The sequence below is a fragment of the Ursus maritimus genome, unplaced genomic scaffold (assembly GCF_017311325.1).
Source record: "Ursus maritimus isolate PB19 unplaced genomic scaffold, ASM1731132v1 scaffold_23, whole genome shotgun sequence".
Lineage (NCBI taxonomy): Eukaryota > Metazoa > Chordata > Mammalia > Carnivora > Ursidae > Ursus > Ursus maritimus.
In genome coordinates, this window is record NW_024424786.1 from 3,874,169 (window position 1) to 3,898,087 (window position 23,919).

Here is a 23,919-nt window from a genome sequence, read left to right on the forward strand (position 1 = left end):
TTCTACTCTCTCTATCTATAGAGTTTCTGCTGAGAAATCCACTGATTGCCTAGTGGGGGTTCCTTTGTAAGTTACACTGGCTCCCCCGACCTCAGCTGCATTTAGGATTGTTGCTCTGTCTTTGATTTTTGATAATTTCATTATAATGTGTCTTGGGGAAAGTATTTTTTCATTAAGCTAATAGGGTGATTTATTAGCTTCCTGGACTTGTATGTACAAGTCTTTCCCCACATTTCAGAAATAATTTGCTATTATTTCTTTAAATAAATTCTCTTCCCCCATCTCCCTCTGGAACCCCAATTATTCTGATATTTGTATTTTGATAAATTCCCATAGTTCATGCAGGTTTTCTTTGCTTTTTAAAAATTGATGTTCTTTTTTTTTTTTTCCTGTGTTGTTTCAAAATTCCTATCTTTCAAGGCACATATTTGTTCTTTTATCTGGTCTGCCCTGATGCAGAGGCTCTCTCTTGCATTCTTCATCTCATTCATTGACTTCTTCAGCTCCAGAATTTCTGTTTGGTGCTTTTCTGTCATTTCAATCTTTTTGGGAAATGACTCATTTTGTTCATATATTTTATTCCAGATTTCATTGAATTGACTTTCTGAGTTTTCTTATAACTCATTGAATCTTCATAACTGCCACTGTAAGTTCCTTATTGGTTAGATCTCAGTATTCCGTGCTTTTCAGCTCAGTTGCTAGAGACTTGTCATTTTCTCTTTGTGATGCCATATTTCTTTGATTTTTTCATATTCCTTATTTGAAGTAGTGGAGAACTCCTTAACTCTGTGCTCATTGCCTTCAGAAGATGGGGTGCTATAGTCTATGGCATTGTTATTATTTGAGTTTTTCCTCTGTGTTTGTGAAGCTGAACCTGCTTCACTCTTTTTGCTCTGTCCTGTGGCAGGACTTTTAAGTTTTTATGTTTTCTCTGGTTCTTGAAATTCACCAGGCTGGTTACTGGAAACCTCTCCTATATTCCAGAAGGTGGTGCTATAGCTCAAGTTTGTGGTTTCTTTCTTGCCTGCCAACCACGGACTATTTTCTGAGGGTGCTGTCTGCAGAGAGCTCTAGCAAACACACCCGGAAGCAGGCACAGGGAGCCTGCCGCAGAGTGCCCAGACGTGTGGGTTTAGCAGTAGTGCGCTGGGAGCACCTGGCCACCGGGTAGGGAGATCTGGTACCCTGGTACTCCCAGAGGTTGGTGGATGGACTTCCCGCTGAGCACAGTTGCTTTAAGGTGGTTTGAACTTCTTATCTGCCTCTTTCCTAATATCCTCCCTCCCCCCAAGTCTTAGAGCTCCCATTTTAGTACTCCCAGTGCTGATGGAGACAAATGGGTTTCTCCAGTCACATTCTGCCAGGCTGGGGCAGCCAGGTGCTCACTCACCGCTTTCCTTTTCCCTGTGGGAGAGGTCACCACGCCAGATAAATCAGCCTTGTTCAGTGTTTCCTTGGGGAGGAGGACAAGCGACAGGAAATTGTCTCTTACTGCCTCCACTGCAACCAAATTCATATTTTGTCTTTTCTTCTCTTTCTCCAATGGCTTGCCTGAGTCTGGACTTGTACAAGTTGTCACTCATGTGTGAGTGCCTGCCTCCGTCAGCACGCGCCCGATGTTTGCCTGAGGGCGGCTACAGGGGTCTAGGCTCCGCCTGTACTGTGTCCTGTTGTGGAGGTTTGTCTGTCTCTTACCAGGGGCCCTTGGTGGGTGAGATTCCTCCCAGATCCCTTGGAATAAAGTCCTAGGACCCCAAAAGACCAATCAAGGCAATTTTGTTCGTGTATCGATGACTACTTCAGTGACTAAAAAGGGGGGATAAAGAGGAAGAACGGCTTACGCCGCCATGTTGCTGACGTTAACTCTCTTGCTGCTTTTAGTTATCTACCCCCAGGGTCTCCTCCGTTCAACAGCTTCGCAGTTTTCCCAGCTTTTTCACGACTTTGACACTTTTGAATGCGCTGATCATATATTTCTTGAACTGCCCCCGATTTAAGTTATCTGATGTTTTCTCATGATTAGAGAGAGGTTATGGATCTTGGGAAGGAATATCCCAGAAGAGAGGTGCCTGTCTCATTGATCCTACCAGGCAGTTCATGATGTCGATCTGTTTCACATTCTCTCTCCCTTTCCCGTACTCTATTTCTCTCAAATAAATAAATAAAATCTTTAAAAAACCCAAACAAAACAACAGCTAAAAAAAAAAAAAAAAAAGACATATTTACAATGAGCCATAATATGATGTGGTATGAACCACGATAGTGACATGAGCCAAAACTCTCAGAGGGCAAGGACAGTATCCTTCACCTCTCTGCCCTTAATGTCAGGCAAAATATGTGGCATAGAGGACTTCAGCACAGACTTATCCACCAAATGAATGCATGCCCTGGGAGCTCAGAAGACAAGTAGAAGCCTTGGATGCACTGTCAATTAAATCTCTTAGGATTTACTATAAGCTCATTGAGGACAGTGGTTTACTTTCTCTGTATTTTTTTCAAATATTTTTAAAATTTATTTGAGAGAGAGAGAGCAAGCACGAGTCGGGGGGGGCAGAGAGAGGGGGAGAAGCAGGTTCCCTGCTGAGCAGGGAGCCCAATGGTGAACTCGATCCCAGGACACCGAAATCATAATCAACCAGAGCTGAAGGCACTCAACTGAGCCACCCAGGCGCCCCACTTTCTCTGTATTTTGTTGATATATGTTTGGGATTATTGTTAGGATGTTTTATTTATCTTTCATGAAACTTTCTTTAAACTCATTGTTAATCACATTTTTAAACAAAAAACTTTCCTACCATGAAGCATACTATAACATGAAAAGGGTAAAACTCATGCTTATCTTGAGAACAGTAAATTCCTAATTATCTATTTCCATCTGAGTCACAGATAATATGGGACAAATTTAATTCTCTCCTGCTCCCTTTTCACACTACCTACCTGCACCCTGGCCACCTACCCTAACTCCTAGCTGATGTGCATTGAGGAAATCAGAGTAATTTTATTCTTAGCCTGAGCAATACACCGGTAGAATGGTGTGAGAATCCTGCAATGTCAGGTAGAGTAAATGACTGTGAGGTCATAACTAACACTGTTTCCTCTATTAATGTCTGTAGTTTACGCTAATGTATTTCATTTCTGAGGCCAATTGAAAGATGAGGTACGTAATCATGTTGGCTATGGGAACACTTAGCATTATTGTGGGAAATTAAAGCTGTTTTATTCTTGTATTTATGGTTCTTCAGATGCTTATGGTGGAGTCAAACTTGGTCAAATTGCTTGCTTTTTCTTAAAGAGTTTTATAACTCTGGCTACCTGTCCTCAAACCTCACTGGAGTCGGCGGCTTCGTGTGTGATAGCTGTCATGCACCAATATGATCACCCAAAGAGGACGAACACACTTCAAATACCTACAGTGCCCCTCGGGTAAGAAATACTGTTTTAAAGAAAACGTGGAAAGTAATTCTGATACTTCATAACTAATCTGTACTGTGTAGATGCCTTTGAAAGTATATTTTATGATAAAACCTAAACTCGAAGTAAGAAATACAGGGAATGTAGAAAAGGAAATACAAGTTCCTATTTCCCAATTCTTAGGTCAACAATTGTTGATTTTTGAATCATGGATATCCATATTTTATTGTTTTCTCTGAATCTGAAGATTTATTTATTTATTTTTATTGAACTGTAAGTGTGGAGGTGTAATGCTAACGGTAGTCCCTTGTGTCAAAAAGCTATTGTCGTTAAATGATCACTGGTATTTCTTTAATGAATGAGAAGCAATTTATTTTGTTTTGCCTTTTACCTTCCATTTGGCACAGCACTCAGTTATTATTAGTTATTCTTTTTATTATTTTTCCATATGAGATATTGTATCCTGATGAGTGACTCTAGAGTGGAAAGGTGAAGCAACTTTTCTAAAATCACATTAATGTTGCAGATGGGATTTGAATCTAGATTGTTGTTCTAAGCTTAGGTTCTTATTGCTAATTAAAATCTGTCTAAAGCTTTGGGTCAAGAATTAGATGTTGGGGCGCCTGGGTGGCGCAGTCGTTAAGCGTCTGCCTTCAGCTCAGGGCGTGATCCTAGAGTCCTGGGATCGAGCCCCACATCAGGCTCCACCGCTGGGAGCCTGCTTCTTCCTCTCCCACTCCCCCAGCTTGTGTTCCCTCTCTTGCTGGCTGTCTTTCTCTGTCAAAAAAATAAATTAAATCTGTAAAAAAAAAAAGAATTAGATGTTAAGTTTATCAGTAGGAAAATCCTTGGTCATGGTTCAATCCAAGTGAGCTGTGACACGCTCCAAAAAACTGTATCCTTGGGTCTCTCATGCCAGGGATGTGGGCTACATACAGATTTGCATTTGAATATTACTATGTCTGTTGTTCCGTGTGAGAGAATACTTAAACTAATATAACAAAGCAAGATCTAAAGATATAATGTGGAGCGGACTAAAATATTATGTTGCTTCTTCTCCATTCTTCTACCAATTCAATTTCACAATTCTATAACACATTGATTAAATGTCATAATAAGATGAGGAGTTAGGAGATAAAAGGAAGTACAGAAATTTTGTTAATATAAAACAAATTACAGAATGCTTCCAGAATGAAGCTGATCTTGATCAGTGAGAGGAAGGAAAGGGAGGATCTTATTGTGAAGATTGACAGTCTAGAGTTAGTTCTCCAAACTTGCGGGGCATCAGAATCACCTGTGGCACATAGTAACTCTAGTGCTCAGACCTGACCCCTGCAGATTCAGATTCACTTGGCTTAGGGTGGGGCCTGGGGATGCTGCATGTCTTTATCAATACTTGGTTGATGCTGGTATAATAAGCCTTTGGACGTTTGTTTTTGTTTTTTTGTTTTTTTTTTGAAAACATAGGTTTAGGACCCAGTCCAAAGTTTTGTTTTTTTTTCCTTAAATTTCTTTTTTTAAAAAAAGATTTTGTTTATTTATTTGAGTGAGAGGGAGAGAGAAAGAGCACAAGCAGGGGGAGTGGCAGAGGGAGAGGGAGAAGCAGGGAACCAGAGGTGGGACTCGATCCCAGGACCCCAGGACCTCAGGATCATGACCTGAGCTGAAGGCCCACGCTTAACCAACTGAGCCACCCAGGCGCCCCTTTTCTTAAATTTCGATCTTCAGCATTTAAAAAAAAATTGATGTCATTCTCTCTTATCATCAGATTTTTTTCTGGCTTTCTTTTTTTGGAATATGTACAAGGTAATGTCTGTTCTTTAATAGAAGCCAAGATTCTGATCCATTTTTGCTGTTATCACATTAAGTTATTCTAATATCTCTTGTGCTAAATCAGATGAAAGTCTATTTTCTTGTTTCCTTGGAATTAAAAATGGAATAAGACTCTTAGAATATATGATTATGGGCTATCGATAAATTCGTATTTACATTTCCTTTAAATATCAAGGTTTATTGCCACAAACACCAGTAGTGTTTGACTGAACCTTCTTTTTTAGTACAGAAATGACTGCTTTCCAGAATCAGCTTTCTTTCGTTCAGTGTTTGCTATAGCTTTGAAAATTGGATAAATATACTCCAGTGAATTACCAAACGGACTTCTGCAAGTAGTAAACTATTACTATTTAGCGTTTGTCAGTATTTCCTAAAAGCATCTAGAAATCTCTTAGCCCCTTCCTTCTCCAATCCTGTAGTGCACTATTGGAGGTTTCCTTAAGCTGTTTTGATACTGATGTTTGAGATATATATAGCACACCCAGCATGGAGCCCAGTGCGGGCTCAAACTCATGACTCTGAGATCCAGACCTGAGCCAAGATCAAGAGTCTGACACTTAACTGACTGAGTCACTCTGGCACCCAAAAAGGGTTAAAAAAAAGATTTCATTTATTCATTTATTTGAGAGAGAGAGAGAGAGAGCGAGCAGGGGGAGGAGCAGAAGGAGGGGGACAAGCGGACTCTATGGTAAGCGTGGAGCTGGAGGCAGGGCTTGGATCTTGCATGAGATCATGACCTGATGATCGAGAGTGGGGGGAGGATATTGAGGGATTTATTGCAAGGAATTGCGGGGACTGCCTAGCCAAGTTCAAAATTCCTAGGGCAGGCAATTAGTTAAGAAAGGTTGGAATCTCTCAAGCAGAGATGACACAGCATTTCATAGGTGAAATTTCTTATTCTGCAGGGAAACTTTGTTTCTGTTCTTAAGGCCTTTCAACTACTTGGAATTGACCCACCCTGACTGCGGGGATAATCTACATAAAGTCAACTGACTATAGATGCTAACTGCATCAATAAACTACCTTCACAGTAACACCTCAATTAAAGTTTGATTAAATAACGCAGCACTACAACCTAGCAAGGTGCACATAAAACAGTATCACAGCAATGTTTGGAAAATGCTATGGCAGAAAAAGTATAAAATACCAAGGGCAGACATAACAGGAGCATTTATCTTAGACTAAGGGAGAATCACATGTTTTCCTGAAAGAGATGACAATTAAGAGAACTGAGAGATGAGTAGGAATTAGATAAAGAGGTAAATAGAGAATATTCTGGGATGTGGGAAATGTAAGCAAATACCCAGAGACCAGAGAGAGAGAACTAGAGATGTAATTTTCTCTTATCAGATTTTTTTCTTTCTTTTTTCAAAATACCTTTGAGGTGATGGTTATTCTTTAATGGGAGCCACAATTTGATTCTTTCTTTTCTTTTGTAATTATTATATTAACTTGTAATGTCCTTAGTGCTGAACCAGATGAAACTCCATTTTCATGTTTTAATTAGCATTCCCAATTACTGGTGAGATGAAGCACCTTTCATAGGTTTAGTTGACATTCAGGTTTCCTCCTCTATAGATCGCCTGTTTGTAACATTTGCACATTTTCTATTGGGTATATTTCTTTTCCTTATTCATTATGTGTGATTTGGATATGACTAGAAGCCTCTTGTCTTTACATGCACTGCAGATATAGTCTCTCAGAGAGCACCAGTCCCCACTAGAGGAGCTTTGTACACTACAGTTTGCAGGTGAGTGCACGGGGACCTCATTAAGTCAGAGAGTACTGGGGTGATCTCGATTGTGGACCCAAGTCTCACTTATAGGACGAGACCTCATATTAAGCAGGAACAATAGGGGCAAAGCAAAGAAGAGGGTAAAGGAAACAGCACATTTCAGAGTATTTTTAAACAATTCAAATAAATGACAGAAGAGGGCGCTCTAGAATCTCGAAGCTAGGAAAACTACGCCGGCTTCCTTCTAGTACAAAAAATTCATCTCGCTGAAATATAAGCAATAAGAAAGAAAAGCAGTCAAACACATTAAAAATTATTATTAGTGGGAACCAGGACAAATTAAAAAAAGGTGCCTGACCGGCTCAGTCGGTGGAGCATGCGACTCTTGATCTCAGGGTTGTGAGTTCAAGCCCCACACTGGGGGTAGAGATGAGTTAAAAATAAAATCTTAAAAAGATCATTATCAGAAAAAAAGGAAAACTAGAAGAACAACATTCTTTCAAGCGATGTAAACACACCAGAAAGACATGATAAAATAAAGGAAAACTATATTCTAATATTTTAAATAAACAAGCTAAAAGAAGTTAAGATAATAGAAGGTATAAAAGAACAACTTAAATTGGAATCAAAATAACTCAGAAAGAATATTATCAGAGAAAAGAAAACATGAAGATTTGAAAATGAAGCTTAGAAAACCAAGGAAAGTGTTAGAAATAAAACAATATTGTAGAAATGGAAACTAAACTTGAAGCAATATAATAATTAATAAATACCATGGGCGGTACGTAAAGGGAAACAGAAAATGGGAAGGAGGAAAATTTTAAATTAAAAATATGAAAGAAATGAAAAAAGGACTTAAGAGAAAGTGACACAGAACCTCACCAAAGTGTTTGTGTGCGTGTGCATTTGTTTGTAAATTCCTGAGAAAGAAAGCCAAAGCTACTGAACAGAACAGAGCAAATACTAAAACTACTGACTGAAGAAAACCATTGTGAAATAAAAGGCAACTTGAAGTCATATATTGAAAGAATATGCTGTATAGCCTGGAAGATCAACCCAGAGATGATATTCTAGGAAAATAATTAGAACTAAAGAAAAAGAAAAATGAATTAAAAATAAATATTCAATAACAAAAAGTTTAAGAGTCTCTTTCAGTCTCCATGCTCCAGGATTCATTCTGAGGGGTGGCATTGGCTGAGTGTCTTATGGGCTCTTGCCAGTTTTCTTTTTCTTTTTTAAAGATTTTATTTATTTATTTGACAGAGAGAGCGAGAGAGCAGAAGCTGGGGGAACAGCAGAGGGAGAGGGAGAAGCGGGCTCCCCACCAAGCAGAGAGCCCAGCGTGGGACTCAATTCCAGGATCCGGGGATCATGACCTGAGCTGAAGGCAGACGCTTAACCATCTGAGCCACCCAGGCACCCCAGGCTCTTGCCAGTTCTTAGGCAGTTGTGGCCTGAGCCTGGCCCTGGGTACTCAACCCACGATATTCTTCCAGCACAGAGTTGTGCAGCCAGCACAAATTTGTGCCCTTTGTACATTCCATTATGTGCACTCATGCTTGATCAGAATGAAGGAGAGTGAGGGTCTGAGATGAGGCAACCTAATGCCTAATCTCAAAGATAAAATTACACATGAGAATATATTGCATTCCTAGGCAGTAAAAAATGAAAGGTTAAACCAAGGGCTTTGCCTGCTATTGGATAATCATAACCATAAGGTACCAGTAGCGCAAATGTAAAGGTGGTAAAAATCGTTCATGTGTTAAGATCTGAAGAGCCCTCCCAATGCTAAGAGGAAAAAGAATTTCTCTCACTGATAGATGAAGTTCCATTATTAGAAATTCATTCCTTTGGATTAAGCCTTATCCTTGGCACACTGGAAATATTCAAAGCACTTGGCTTTATGATAGAAATGGTAACAGCACACTCAGGGTCCTTTTAACCTTCCTAGCTATTTGGAAAACTAAGGCATAACTGTTCCCACACTTCCTTAAAGCTGCTGTCTGAGAGCAAATTTTGTCCAATTAAATGTCTTTTGTGGAATTGGAAGGCAGAACTACAAACATTATTTTTTTAATGCTTTAGTTCCCTGTGTGAAATTCCATTCTACTTAAAATATCTACAAGTAGCTTTTATTTCTAAACTGACCAGGACCCTCACAGATGTGAATAAGCATGTCTACTGGGGAGAATGGATGAAGCAATGTGAGGGAATAAGATTTCTCATGAAAGCATAAGCTCTAAAACATGGGGAGAATACACAGCTCATGAGAAAACTAGTCTCATTTCATATGTGACTGAAAGATGGCTTCTTTAAAAACTGGTTCTTCTGGAAGAACTTACCAGGAAATTAGGCTGGTCTTCTCCACAAAAATAAAATAATAATCCTCGATGTCTCCCAACTAAACTCCAAGTAAATCTCATTGTCATTACACAATGTCCTTCATCTGTCCTTGGTTCTTTTCTATCCACCTCCTTCCCCATTTTAAGAAGTTAAAAATGTAAAATAGCCTCACAGCTATTTTAGTTAAATGTTACTATTTTCTAAACATATAAAGAAGCTACATCAGAACTACTTTCCTAATATGATCTATACTTGATCTAATGACTACATATGTTCTACCTTTATCCCCCACCTAGTAGGACTGCCGAGAATAAAAACAAATGGGAAGAGAGCCAGTCTAAACATTCTGTGGTCAACATACATGACAGAAGTAGGAATAAATTTTCTCAACAACCTCCTCCTATTCTGCCTCATTCACTTCAGGAACCTGGTATCCCTCTTCCTACAAAGAAAACAGAAAGCATTTCATGGCAGTATTTTGGCCAGTGAAAACTGAAGTTCTGAGGCAAAAGGAACAAGTTATTACCAGGTTTGCCACAGGCAAAGCAGTGAAAAGGAGAAGCCCCTCTAGCCCATGGTCTCTGGGTCTCTGCTGGGCCCTTGGGTTCCTTGGGGAGCCTATTCTTCTCATTCCCATTGTAACTGGAAGTTCCCGTGGGTGACGCTTATTGGTACTGAAGAGAAGTTGGGCACTGATTGCTTACTTGTGTTTGACGACTGCTTCATGGGGCGCTGAGGACAACTGGCCCAGGGCTGAGGGGCTTCCAAAGGGCCTTTATGGTCTTCTGGGTCTTCGATGCTGAAGACTGACTCTGGGTTATAGAAGAAGGTACAAGATCTAACATCTGCAAGTTGGTCGATTTCACACCAGCTGTAAGGATATTTGCCTGGAAATAGAAACACAATTTCTACTTGTGTCCTGGGAGCCCAATTATCCAGAGACACACCCCTCATAAGATGGGAGCCTGGATTGCTGGGCTCGTCCCACAGTGGACTTGGGTCTTCACCATGGCTGTGCCTCGTCAAAGAAAATGCAAGAACACCCACTCATCAGGTGTCACCTTGCCTGCAGACCTCCCTTAAATCAGACAAAGCTGAGGAGAAGAGACCAAGAAACTCGCCTCTGGTTAAGTGACATAGGTGTCACGACAATTCATTGCTGCCACCGTGACCACGACTGAGTTCTCACTCAATGTCCATAGGCTCTGCACTCACACACAGCTCTCACCTGCTTGGCTGCTTTCCGTTGTTGCCCTGAGCATGAGCTAGTTGAAGCTGTTGTTGCAGAAGAACCGTGAAGATCCTGCCCATTATTTGTAAATGCTCACTCGGTATCTGTTTCCCCTGTGTTTACACATAATTCTGGCAAGCCCTGTTTCTGTTCTCATCAGTACAGATTGTGTAGATGTCCAAAAACCCTTTTTATAGCTACTGACCAGTATTTACAGGTTTGCATTTAATGCAACCTTTGTTCCTGTAGTTTGCAAAGCATTTTATCTAGTTTTCCATACAAGTTGATATAATTTGGCACTTGAAGGGGTGAGCTTTTGGTATCATCATAATAATAGCCATCACGTTTGAGTGCCTTCTCCATGCCAGGCAAGGTGCCAGGTGCTTAAGATAAATTGTCATTAATCCTGCTGGACAGTGAGCCTGCAACAAGGCCAAGCATGCATCTGAGAGGTTTGGGGAAAGCAGATTCCTTCTGCTCTGGCTTTGGCAATCGGTTTTATTTTTAGAATTAAAGACACATCGTTCTCCTCTTAAGGCGGAGGACTATGTACTGATTTAATTTAATTTATCATATTGAGCCTATGTAGTTAGGTGAGCAATAATAATTTTATTATTAAAAATAATATTAAAATTATTATTATTATTATTATTATTATTATTATTATTATTATTATGAGGCACTACTCTTAAGTATCCGCTCTGTGCTAATCAGTGTATCTGGATTTTAACATCAAATATCTTTACTCCAGCCAGGTAGTTATTACTATCCGCATTTTATATGGTGAGAAACACTGGCTCCAGGGGAGTATCATCTGCTCAAGGACAATAGGTGAGTGATAGAGCCAAGACTCAACTCTACTTGCTTAAGAACCTAAAGCCAGACTCTTCCCAATCCCAGACCACTCCAGCTAGAGAGAAAATCCCGTTAACTGCAACTTACGGTAACCACTGCCCTAAGAGTCACCTCTGCAAGGAGCTTCCTAGTATAGTGGGAAGGTTCTGATTTCTATCCCTCTTCTCATGGAACAGTGTTCTCAGCTAGGGAGAGGAGAGGCATTCTGCAGCCTCTAAGTCTGAGTCAAGAGAGAATTTTAATCATCTAAGGGGCATCCCGCCAGAGTAATTCCTAGAATTTACCAGCTGAGTCCACCTCTCAGAATGACCTGGCCCTCTTCCACCACACTCAGTTCTTTTCCTGGCAGCCTAAGATTCTGTAAACACGGTCTCTGGACCTTGGAAGTGTTGCAGGATTTTCTCTCCATCGGTGCCTGCTGCAGGTTCTTCTTGGTCACACCACTTCGAAGAATGAAGAGGTAGACCAAACGGAGTGGTGGGCAGCAAAGCAAAGTTTATTGAGGGATAGCAAAGTGATAGTACAAAGCTCCCGAGGAGGGAGGGGACCCAGAGGGGTTGACACCGGAGTTTCTAAGTCTAGGGGTTTTTATGGGCTTGGTGGCGGGCTGTTTCAATCTAATTAACGCTCCCTGCGCCCTGTCATCCAACCAGATTTTTGTCACCTATCTATGATATGGGAAAGGGTGGAGGGCTCCTTCCAGGGCGCTGTAAAATCCTTTTAAGGGTGGTTTCCTCTTAGGGTGGGGGCCCCTTGTCCCTGCCTGCCTGCCTTCCAATTATCCTTCATCAGAAGGAACCTCTCCTGGTGCCTGCAGCAAAGAAGGTGCCTGGGTGTTGGGAGAGTAGCCCGAGGGCTAGTTGACTCCACTCTGTAGGAAAGTCAGCTGGCTCTAAGTCCAGGAAGACCCCAGGAACGTGAAATCCCATTCCTTCCTTCTGCCATAAATGTCTTTCTCATTCCTTGTCTCTTCTAAAATCCACTCATGTCATCCCTTTGGTTCTAGGCTCCTCTGGCTATCGGAAGAATAGAGGTGCCTACAGCTGGGTATCTCCCTTTCGCCTGGTCAGTTAGGCCATGATAATATTACAGCATTTAGGCTCTGGTTAACTGGTTTCTCCTGAGGGCAGGCCTTCTAGAGAAGAAGCTCTGGAATATTACAAAATGGTTCCTTTCCTCTCCCTCTCTGGGAACCCTATGAGGTTTTTCTCTGTTATTTACTCCAGGAAGTGTATAGCTCCAGGGGGCAAATCCCACCCGTGGAGTTTTCTCTCATATGTACTGTGAGAACCTGGTCAGGTTCCTAGCGTAAAATGCACACATCACGTCTGTGGGGAGTCCCCGATGAGTGAGTGTCCCAGGAGCTTTTCTTTTTAAGATTTTATTTATTTTAGAGAGGGGGCACGGGGAGTGGGGAGGGGCAGAGGGGAGGAGAAAGAATCTGAAGCAGACTCAATGCTGAGAGAGGAGCCCAAGGAGCAGGGGGACTCGATCCCAGGACCCGGAGATCATGACCTGAGCTGAAACCAAGAGTCAGACGCTTCGCTTCACCAACTGAGCCACATAGGCGTCCCGCCCCTGGAGCTTTTAACTCTCAAAGTTGTCCACACTGAGCCTCCAGCAGCTCACCAGTTAACACTCAGGTCATCCTACCCCAGTACTGGCTCCAAGCACTGAGGTCTGCCCTTGTTGAGCGTTACTTCTGCTAAGACATCACTCCCTGTATTCATCTGTCTCTCTAATCTTGGGGGCAAAGGTTTGCCCTGTGCTCACCTGTCTTAAAGATCCTAGAAGAGTTGTTCTTTTTCCCCAGTTTCTTCAGCTTTTCATTGTTAGGACAGAGTGGCAACGTCCATGTTCCCTACATGTGGAATACAGTGCAATCAATTTTCAGTCGAGAGTCTCCAGGTAGTTTGACCGCTCGGAATCCTCCCCCCCACCCCAGGCTGCGGAGAATCAATCAGTGCTGTTGTTGCTACTCTGCTGCAGTTGTTATTGTTGGGATTTGGGTGTTGCTGCCGAGTCTCGTTCATACACAAATTGCGTAGAATTGAAGGAGCCACCCGTTAGGTGTAATCCTCCTAAATGCATAAAAACTCACATAAGAATTTTCAACCAGGTACAAGACTATGGCACACTCTGAGAAACATCTTTTCAAAAAACTTTAAATGAAAAAGTGCAGGAATCTAACTTAAAATAATGGAAATACATGTTACAGGTAGTTTATCAGCTTGCCAAGAAATTGTGTTTCCAGACAACACTGTTTCCAACTTAGCTGATTTCTAGGTATAATACTATGAAGTAAGATCATTTTTTTTATTTTATTAAAAATTTTTTTTATTATTTTAAAAATTCTGGTATAATTATAATACAATTTACATATTACATATTAGTATCAGGGGTATGGTGATTCAACAATTCTATTCATTACTCATCACAAGAACCTATTCACCCATCTCTCCTCTTTGTTTGTTCTCCTTATTTTAGGGTCCATTTTTTTCTTTCTTTTTTTCTTTGTTTTCTTTGATTCTTAAACTACACATATGCGTGAAATCCTATGGCATTTGTCTTTCTCTGACTCCTTTCACTTAGCATTATGCCCTCTAGATCCATCCATGTTGCTCTAAGTGGCAAGGTTTCATTCTTTTTTATGGCTGAGTCATATTCCACTGTATATATACCACATCTTTTTTATCCATTCATCTATCCATGGACGCTTGAGTTGCCTCCGTATTTGACTATTATAAATAATGCTGCAATAAACATAGGGGTGCATTTGCCTTTTCAAATTAGTGTCTTCGTATCCTTTGGGTAAATACCAAGTAGTGGAATTACTGGATCGTATGGCAATTGTATCTCTAATGCTTTGAAGAACCTCCATACTGATTTCCACACTGGGTGTACCAATTTGCATTCCCACCAACACTGCATGAGGGTTCCCTTTTCTCCAAAAGCTTGCAAACATTTGTTGTTTTCTGTGTTTTTGATTTGAGCCATTCTGACAGGTGTGAGGTGATATCTCGATGTGGTTTTGACTCATTTTCTCTGGTGATTAATGTTGTTGGATGTCTTTTCACCTTTCTGTAGGCCATGTGTATGTCTTCTTTGGAGAAATGTCTTTTCATGTCTTCTGCCCATTTTTAAATTGGAATCTTTGCTTTTTGGTGTTGAGTTGTACAAGTTCTTTATATATTTCCCAAACTAACCCTTTATTGGATATATCATTTGCAAATCTCTTCTCTCATTCAGTAAGTTGTCTTTTAGTTTAACAGATGGTTTCCTTCACTGTGCAGAAGATTTTTCTTTTGATATAGTCCTAATAATTTATTTTTGCTTTTGTTTCCCTTGCCTGAGTACTCATATCTAGAAAAATGTTTCTATGGCCAATGCCAGAGAAATTACTGCTTGTGCTGTCTTCTAGGATTTTTATGATTTCAGATCTCACATTTTAATCCATTTTGAATTCATTTTTGTGTATGTCATAAGAAATGCAACAGTGTCATTCTTTTGCATGCAGCTGTCCAGTTTTCCCAACACCATGTGTTGAAGAGACAATCTTTTCCCTATTGCATATTCTTGCTTCCTTTGTCGGAGATTAATCAATCATATAATCGTGGGTTTCTTTCTGGGCACTCTATTCTGTTCCCCTGATCTAAGTGTAGAGAGCCTGGCCTTTAAAGTAAAGCTGGAATTTGCTGGAAGTCACTCTAGCACCCTCTGGGTGCACACACTGATTCCTGTCATACACCGCCAGCCCGTCTTTTGTAGCCACCAAAGATCTCAGAGTGAGAAATGAATGTTGGCTTTGAAGGCTTAAGGCACACATGGCAGCCAGAGGGAAAGTCCTGAGCCTACAAAGGAAGGAGGCCACAAAACTGGCTACTAGAGCAGTCATCTCTTACCCATTCTGTAGTCATCACTGCACTGGTGAAACTTATGGTTCGTTCTCTCATCAGAAAATTGCAGTCCAAGGATACGTACATTTACAAATGATTTCAGAGAGTTCTTAAGTTTGAACCTCGAGTCTTGGAGTAGATATTATTTCTGTGAAAGGGTGTGGGACCTGAGAGCAGTCACCTACAAAAGCCTCAAGTGGCAGAGCCCAAGGTCCATGCCACTCAGTATCTGCTATGTTGCCTTCACCAGTGTTACCCTGCACCTTCGGGTGGAAAACCTATAGACAAAGCTCGGGGCCTAAACTGCTGAGCCCCGAAGTCCCAGACTGGGTCTGAGCCCTGGCTGTCTGTGTGTAGCCTCTAGGATGCACTGGGCCTGGGATCCACCATTCTGAGCCCTGTCCTTGGCTCAGCTCACTTTCCTTTGCTCTGTGCCTAAATGCATTTGCATCTTACTAACCAGGTCTTCCATTGTTGCCCCCCCCCCCCCCGGGATTGACAGCATACGGACGCTAGACAGAGGTCTCCAGTCGGTAGCTTCTATTTCCTGGCAGTGCCACGCCAAGAGTTTAAAAGGTCTCCAGTTGGTAGCTTCTATTTCCCGGCAGTGCCACGCCATGGGTTTAAACGCTGAATAAGGTCATCTTGGAAGCAGGGTGTCCCCAAGCAGAGGCCATCAACCGGGAAGGGGAAGAGATGTGGCACAAGGCAGGTGTGTCCTAAAGTGCTAAAGCTTTTGGGGACGGAGGGGAGGGGTGCACCGTGGTTCGTGTCACTGAGGGCACATTCAGGGTTAGTCTCTGCCTGGCTGGGGTCTCTGCCTGCCCCCACAGCCCCGTGATGCAGCCTCGCCAACCGCATTCACAGCCCGCCCTGTGGGTGGGGGTATTTGCGGCTGGGGGCTGCCAACGCACCAGCAAAGGCTGCACTTGCAGTCGCGCTGGGAGAGTGTATAAAGACTGAAGATCCTGTACTGTGCGCTCAGACTCGGAGATCCCGGCCACAGTGAGAAGCTTCTTTCTAGGCACTCTGTTGTGTTGAGGGCAGCAAGTCGGGACCTCGGACTTTCCAGGGGAGCTTGGAACTGAAAAGATCAGGTGGAGGGGTCCTAAAACCCTCCAGTTAGCTGGGTCCAGGAGAGGTGCCAGGTGCTGCATAATTTCGTTTAGGGTGCCACCTAAAATTGCCATTTATCGCTGGTATGATGAGAGCAGTTCATGATCATGCTGTGTGTGCGGGGATCCCATGACAAGCGCAGAGAAGCTTCAAGGATTGTGTATCTCTGAGCGATCGGCACACAGAAAGATCTAAACTTGGTTTCACTTGATAATCGTGCAAGAGCTCAGTAGAAAATGGTTTCGATTCGTTTTTTCCTTTATTTTATTCAAGAAGGTTGAGAGGATAGTCAGGGGGACTGAGAGGATCCCTGACTCGCTGAAATTCCCAGTTCTCCTCCCGCAGCAGGACAGGAAAAATGTAAGTGGGGACTCCAGCCCCACCCAGACAAGCTGGAGAGAGACAGGACCCAGGAATATCAACCGACGGTCCTTCGGGTTTATCCTCGTGGGCAGTGGCCGGAACACTTGGGGTGAAGCCCTCAGACTACCTCGAATAGGGCTAGGAGGGAGTTCCACGGTCCTTCTTGGGAGTGGTGAGGGTCTATGGTGAAGGCATCCACCACACTCATGAACATGGTCGTATCAGGGATCCGGGCAAGGCAGGTGGAGCAGTCGTTATACTTACACATGCCTTCCACCAAGGCGGTCATGACTGTAGGGGTCCCCTGAAAGCATGTTGAGAGTCAGAAGTGGCTCCTCAGAAGATCATCAGGAAGTTGTTGGCCATTGATCTGAATTTCTTTGAGAATGAACTTCTGTGGTTTATTTGCCTTGCCCTCTAGGCAGCCACGTTACAGGACTTTGTGAAAGATGATCTTGTAGGATCCCCTGGTGCTGGGCTTTCCTCTAGCCCTGAACCTGTGTACTCAGACAGGGACCCACAGCAGGGAGGAGACATTGCTGCCATTTTCCCCATTTGTGGTGGTCACAGCTACAGGAAGAAGACCAGAGCGGGCAGGGGCGGGGCTGTTGGGGAGGTGCTGCTTGAGTCCCAATGGGACTGGAGTCCAACACGTGAGCCTCCTCACACCAAGTTATCAAATAAGCTTACAAAACAAATAGCAAAATAGTCAAGCGACTATTTTAAAATCAGTATTTTCCTTGGCGACTTCTATATTAGATTGTCTTCTGTGTAGCCTTAATTTAGAGAGGTTCCAGGGCAGGTGGACATAATCTAAGCAGCGCGCACCCGTGAAGGTCTAAACTTCCTTGTATATACTCGGTAAATCAGGTACGGACTCAGGGGAGAATAGTTTTGTATTTCACACTAGAAGGAAGAACGCGCCCCCTGCCAGTCCGCCATGAGGAGAACGACTTTTACACACCCAATCCCCAGTCTCGAACTCACTTCCTCTCGGCAGGGCAACACCAGGACTTAAGATTGAAGAAAACTGCACAGAGGCATCTTGGAAAGTAGGTGTTACAGTGGCCAGCAAATTAGAAGGGAAGGAGAAGTGGCACAAGGCAGGTGTGTGCTATGAAATGCAAAGTCTTGTGGGGACTGAGGAACGGGGCGCACCTTTGCCTGGATCCCATACGACGTACCCGGGCATTATTTCCGCTCTGTCAGGGAGAAGCACCTAACTGGGGTCTCTGCCTGCGCTGCACAGCCCCGTGATGTAGTCTCCCACCCACTGTGCCTGCAACACCATGCTTGCTGCGGGGACAACGGCTGCCGTGGGGACCACGCTTGCCGCCGCGGCCACACTTGCCGCTATGGCCGCACTTGCCGCCACGGCGACGCTTGCTGCCGGGGGAGAGTATGTAGAGGTTGAGGCTCACGTGCTTCGCTCAGACTCTGATCCTGGGAACAGCGAGAAAATTCTTTCTCAGCACCAAGAGTGCTGAGGGCAGCAAGTCAGGACCTACGACCTCCAGGAGAGCTGGGAGTGGAAAGATCAGATTGGAGGGGTCCTAAAACCCTCCCGCTGGTGTGTCCAGGAGAGAGTGGAGGTGCTACAGTGAGAAAGCACACTTACATTGAGAGTGAGTGCAGGTATGATTTCAGCAGATCATCATACCATGTGTGCATGTGATTCCGTGAGAGAGACTCAGAGAGAAGCTTGGGCTGCGATTCAGAGTGAACCCACGTACATGCCCGGTGTGTTGGACCCCGTGTGCCGGCCTGTGCTCCTGGGAGTGCGCACACGTTTGGAGACTGAAATGAATTTGTGTGAAAGCTTTGTGTGTGAGCCTTGTGTCCCCAGGGACTCTTCAGTGCCTTCAAGCGCACTGTGCTCTCTAGTGGAGGACTGAAGTGTGGGGGAAGTGGGCAAAGGGCTGGAATTACATGCCACTGGGAAAACTTGGCAAACAGCAGCCAGAAGCGAGGGGCAGTGGGGCAAATGGTTCCAGCAGACTGATGAGCCAGAGGTGCTGGCTGACAGGATAGGAAGAGGAAGGGCTAGAAGTCTTTTGGAGGCTTGGAAAGCCTCGGTGTCTAACACCTTCAGGCTCAGGCCCAGCAGGGCTTCCAGCTCCTCCCAACCCACCTGACAGACCACCCAGCACGAATCCGGGAAGCCACACAAGGTGGGAATCCGAAAACTGAGATCGCAATTTCACAGAATCGGTCTCTGGGCATGAGGGCTCTTCCAAATCCCTCCCTAGCTGGGTGACAGGCACATGGCTACTCACGACAACATTTTCTCAAGCTGGGAATATGGTCCCCATTTCAAAGATGAGTACATTGAGGTGCTGAGAAGTTAACTGCCCTTCACCTTACCACCTGGAATTGAGTTCTACTGATAACGTTCTTGCTATCACTCTCATCTCTTGCTTTTCCCATGAGCTTTGCCCCTCTGTGATTCCTGCTACCCGAACCAGACACCCTGCGTGGGTCCAGAATCAACGCTGCTGCACGTTGTTAATCGTCCACGCCTCACTTAGACGGGGCCTCTAGGGTCAAACTTGGAGAGCTAGGATGTCCTGCTTTGTGCATCTCGCCCCTTACGACAGCACCACTGGGGATGGAGAGGGGCACACGTTCCAAACCCAGCGGAACTAAACAGGTGAAATTTACCATGACGTCAAACTGCCCTCAACTTCCTGCTCATGTTAAGGGGATATTTCCTCGGTCCCCACTATCCCTCTCCCTCCCTCCACTCCCATCAGTGACCTCAATGCAAATACAAGTGGGATGGTCCCGCGGAATGTTCTAGGTTCTGGACGTAAATGGGTGACACGATCCACTGGGGTACGAGATCTGTCCCCTCATTGGTTGCTCAGAGCTCCTGGACCCCCCCCAGACCCAGAGCGGCGGGAATAAGAGCAGCTGCTGGTGCTGGGAGGCAGCAGAGCCACCGCTCCGCTCAAGTGTCTCTGCCACTTCCACAGCGCCATCGCCTGACACCAACGTTGCCGCAGCTGCCGCCGCCTGTGCTCCAAGCCACCTGCTGCCTGCTGCCAGGTGAGCCCCGAGATTCCAGCTTAGCGGTATGATTCTAACTCTCCTTCTTCTTCCCTCCCTCTTCTGCATTTGTCTTTCTTGTAGCTGCTCTTCCTGAGTGTCTGAGAGTCTCTTTGCACTTCTGTCTGGGTCTCTTCCTCACAAAATCTCTGTTACTCCCGGATTCATCCCAGGATCCTGCCTCAGGTAACTCTGGACGGTCTCTGTTCCGGGACTCCCTGCTTCACTCTGCACTGAGACAGGCTTTAGTCTCTCTCTTCTTGCTGCACTTGCACTCAGGACGCTGGAGCTCCACGGACACCGCGCACACAGTGGGACGCAAGGGTGCTCATGGATCCTGTTTGTGCCTAGTGTTCCCTGGGAAATCATTTCGGAACTTTGGCCAGCCTCAGTGGGTGGCAAATAGGCTCAGAGACCTAGAGGCAGGTAGCCTTGAACAGCAAGCCCCATGTGTGTGTTCTGGGAGCTTTTCCCCCTGCTTTAAGTCCTAGCCCCAATTTAAGACTCTGCTAAGCTTGGTTCTTGCAGGGAATTCTTTGTCAGAGTGCGGAGCAGGTGAGTAGTAGAATTTGTTTCTTCAGTTTCTCTAAGGTTCCGTCAGTAGAGATACTCCCTTTTTAGCTACCTCTCCATGCCCCGGCAGGTATGAGCAAAAGCCCTACGCAGAGAAGACAGTTCTGGGTTGTGGTATGAGAGTAGCTTCAGTGACAGGGTGTTCAGAGATTGTCTTCAATGGAGACCTGACCAGGAGAAGAATGTGAGAGTGTGTAGGATAGTGGGGAGGGGGCTATGGACCTCTTTGCCCAGTTGTCTTGCTAGGATAGCTTTGCTGTTACTCCTCCGTCTTTGTTAAACTATACATGCTACAGGCTCACTGGATCTTTCAGCAGTCCACTTCCCTGGTGAGTAAAGGGAATGACATGACCACCCTGAAGCCACCATGCCAGGGAGTTATAGGTAGAAGCAGGACTAGAGCCCAGGGTTTTGGACTCATAGAACTTCAAATTGGTGCAGAAGATGACATCTTTCTTCCCTTGCAGAGAAGCATCATGGGCTTCTGGAAGTTCTCTCCTTTCCTGGTTCTCAGCATCCTGGCTCTGTACCAGGTGGGCGTCCTCCAGGCAGCACCATTCAGGTAAGACAGCCATGTCAGGAGTGCACTCCCCTTTCACTGCTCCTGGGATCAGACAATCCCTTCCTCAGAATTGTAATATGCTGAAAGTTTACCAACTGGTGAAGGGGACAACAGGGGAGTGTATATTTTTCTGATATAAAAATGTGTAGGACGTAATTGAAAAATAGCAATGATATACAATATTCTTTATTATAAGTTTCATACAACTCATTGAGTCTCACAGAATGCTTTTGTTGTTTTTACCAGGAAGCCTGGCTGCTTATTCTGGGGAGAGGCAGGCAGGGACTCAGAGCTTGCCCTGGGCTTTCTTTCCCTTCACAGGTCTGCTTTGGAGAGTCGTCCAGACCCTGCTGCGCGCAACGAAGGGGAATTGCAACTCCTGCTGGCTGCAGTGATGAAGGACTATGTGCAGATGAAGGTCCATGAGCAGCTGCAGGAGCAGGAGACTGAGGGCTCCAGGTGAGGCTCCCCACCCGGCTAAGCTCAGGGCATCCCCTCCCTCCTGTCATGCCCAGGAAGGCATATCCCAAGAGGTAAGAGAGAACACAGCTGGACAGGAGGCCAGCAAACTGCCATTGTTCACCTCGGCCTGGGACCCAGCTATTCTCAGGCTCCACTGACAATAGAGGTCACACAGAGACTGGTTAGAGCACATGGAAAAAGATCTCTTTCTGAAAGCAGTTGGGGAAGGTATGAAATCCCCCACTCTGGAAACTGGGCTGGTAGTACTGAGGGGACTTCCTAGCATTGGAGGTAAGTGTGAACCTCTCACTGACAGGTCTTTTCTTCTTTCTCCATCTTGCTAATTAGAGTCACTGTCCAGAAGAGATCCTGCAGCTCTGCCACCTGCGTGGCCCACTGGCTGGGCGGCGTGCTGAGCAGGGCCGGAAGTGTGGCAAACACCAACCTGCTGCCTACTAGCATGGGCTTCAAAGTCTACAATCGCCGCCGCAGGGAGCTTAGGGCTTAAGCAGTGAAAGGACTCCAGGAAGAAGGTGACTGCCCTTCTAGTGTCAGATGGGAGGATGGAACACCGGGAATTACAGGGGTGCAGTCCACATTTTAACCCTCCGAGAGCCCACATAATAGAAAAAATCCACAGGGGAATGTGCCCACTCCAATGTCTGCAGAGAGAACAGGGAGTCCCAGTAGCTGAAATGCCTAGAATGTAGGTTCATTCCCCTGCATTTGACCAATATCTCCCTGTGACATTGAGATCATCTGCCAGAAAAGAGAGATCTGTTTATAATTGTGATTACTCCATCATTTGAGTTTGAAATGTAATGACATGATTTGGGTCTAAACACTCTAACGTCATGTACATCTGAATTCAGAGCCAACTCTTGGGATCATGAACTGAGTTTGCCTTCTATTAGCTGTATGACCCCGGGCAGACACGTTTTCCGGGCCAATGTCACCATCTATGAAACAAGGGCAACAATAGTATCTATTGCTAGTATTAATATAAGACTGAATGAGATAATAGATACCAATATTTTCACAATTAATAAATTACTAAATTCTGGCTGTTCTTTTCTTTTTCTAGGTCATCATGAAGCGAACTCTACTTCTTTTAATTTATAATGAATACAACTCATAGGATAAGGAGCATGGAAGACACCTACATATGCATGCTTAATATTAAAAACACTCTTGTCTGAGATAAACTAAAGCTAAATAAAGATAGAATAAAATCATTGCAATTACCAAGTGTGCATCTTTTTGTATTTAACTGTTCAATCAATGTAACAGCATGTCTCACTGACTTCTCTGGTAGCAAACATGGGTCCAGTCAGCCAACCTACTGATGTTGGCAATCCTGTGAAACCTCAGGGGGACGGGGAGGAGCTGCCCGGTGGGTGTCTGGGGGCACATAATAAATACTGTGCCTGCACGGAACTCTTTGTTTGAAGAAATGTTGTCACTGCTGAACTTCATCAAGATAAGAAAGGGTTTTCGACACACTTAAGCGGAGTCCCTGCTGCTGTTTATGGTGTTTCTCCCTGGAAAGCCGAAAGACCTGTGAACGCTTTGTGAGCAGGCTGACCCATGAAGCAAATGCAACAGGCTTGGGACGGGATGGGTCCTCACTATCCCTTACCGGAATTAGAACTCTATACATCTCAGAGACAATTCCCCTTTATTTTCAGAGTTCCCTGGTCCCAGCACCAGAGGTTATCTGTGCACTCCCCTTGACTCAGGTTTGCCCTCACCCAGCCCTGCCTTTCCTCCCCATAAGGACCTCTCCTACTCCCCATAGTCCCCAAAGCCCTTTAGAAAAATGGCTCAGAGTCTGAGATGCTGTCACAGACTGGCAGGCCTGGAAAGGTCAGCAGGTGCCAGCCGGTCCAACTTTTCTTATTCTCTGGGGTGCTGAGAAGAAAAGTATGTTGCTCAAAAGCCTGCAATATGTTTAACAGACACATTCATACCTTTAACAAGTACTCATTGAGTGGCTGCTATTTGCTGGACACTATCCCAGGCCCCAGGAATACGGCGATGAACAGAAGGGACAAAACCCCTGCATTCTAACTGGGGGAGATTGGGGTGATATATGCCGTGGCATCAGAGATGCTCAGTATTGGAAGGAGTCTGGGATGTTTGAGTTTAACACCTTACCTGAAGCAGGAATTTCCCAGCGTCAGCGTCCCTGGCATCCGCTGGGACTGTCAGTGACATGCTGCTGACTGGCCCCAGGGTGACAGTGCAGACAGTTTCACTGGTGGATGGTCACGTAGGTGAGGTCGTTTAGTTGGAAAAGTCACCCCCTTCTATCCACTGACTCTAGTTATTTTCTCGGGAGCCCCTAGAATTATGACCCTCGTGCCCATTCAGTCTATACTCCACACTGTCACCCACTGTTGCTGGAAATCACCCAGATGGCTCCTCTATGCACAAAGTACTCCATTGACTCCCCATTCCATGGAGTAAACACCTGGGGCATTGCAGTGGC

The 23,919-nt window shown here is 44.5% G+C and overlaps 1 protein-coding gene across 1 annotated transcript; it reads left to right on the forward strand.

Annotated features, from left to right (window-relative positions):
- Window positions 1-20,880: 20,880 nt before the first annotated feature.
- LOC103682377 (calcitonin receptor-stimulating peptide 1) lies at window positions 20,881-21,996 on the forward strand. Its single transcript, XM_008711968.1, has 3 exons — window positions 20,881-20,966; window positions 21,288-21,425; window positions 21,777-21,996. The coding sequence occupies exons 1-3, from the start codon at window positions 20,881-20,883 to the stop codon at window positions 21,934-21,936; spliced, it is 384 nt and encodes a 127-aa protein (XP_008710190.1). The 3' UTR covers window positions 21,937-21,996.
- Window positions 21,997-23,919: the final 1,923 nt, after the last annotated feature.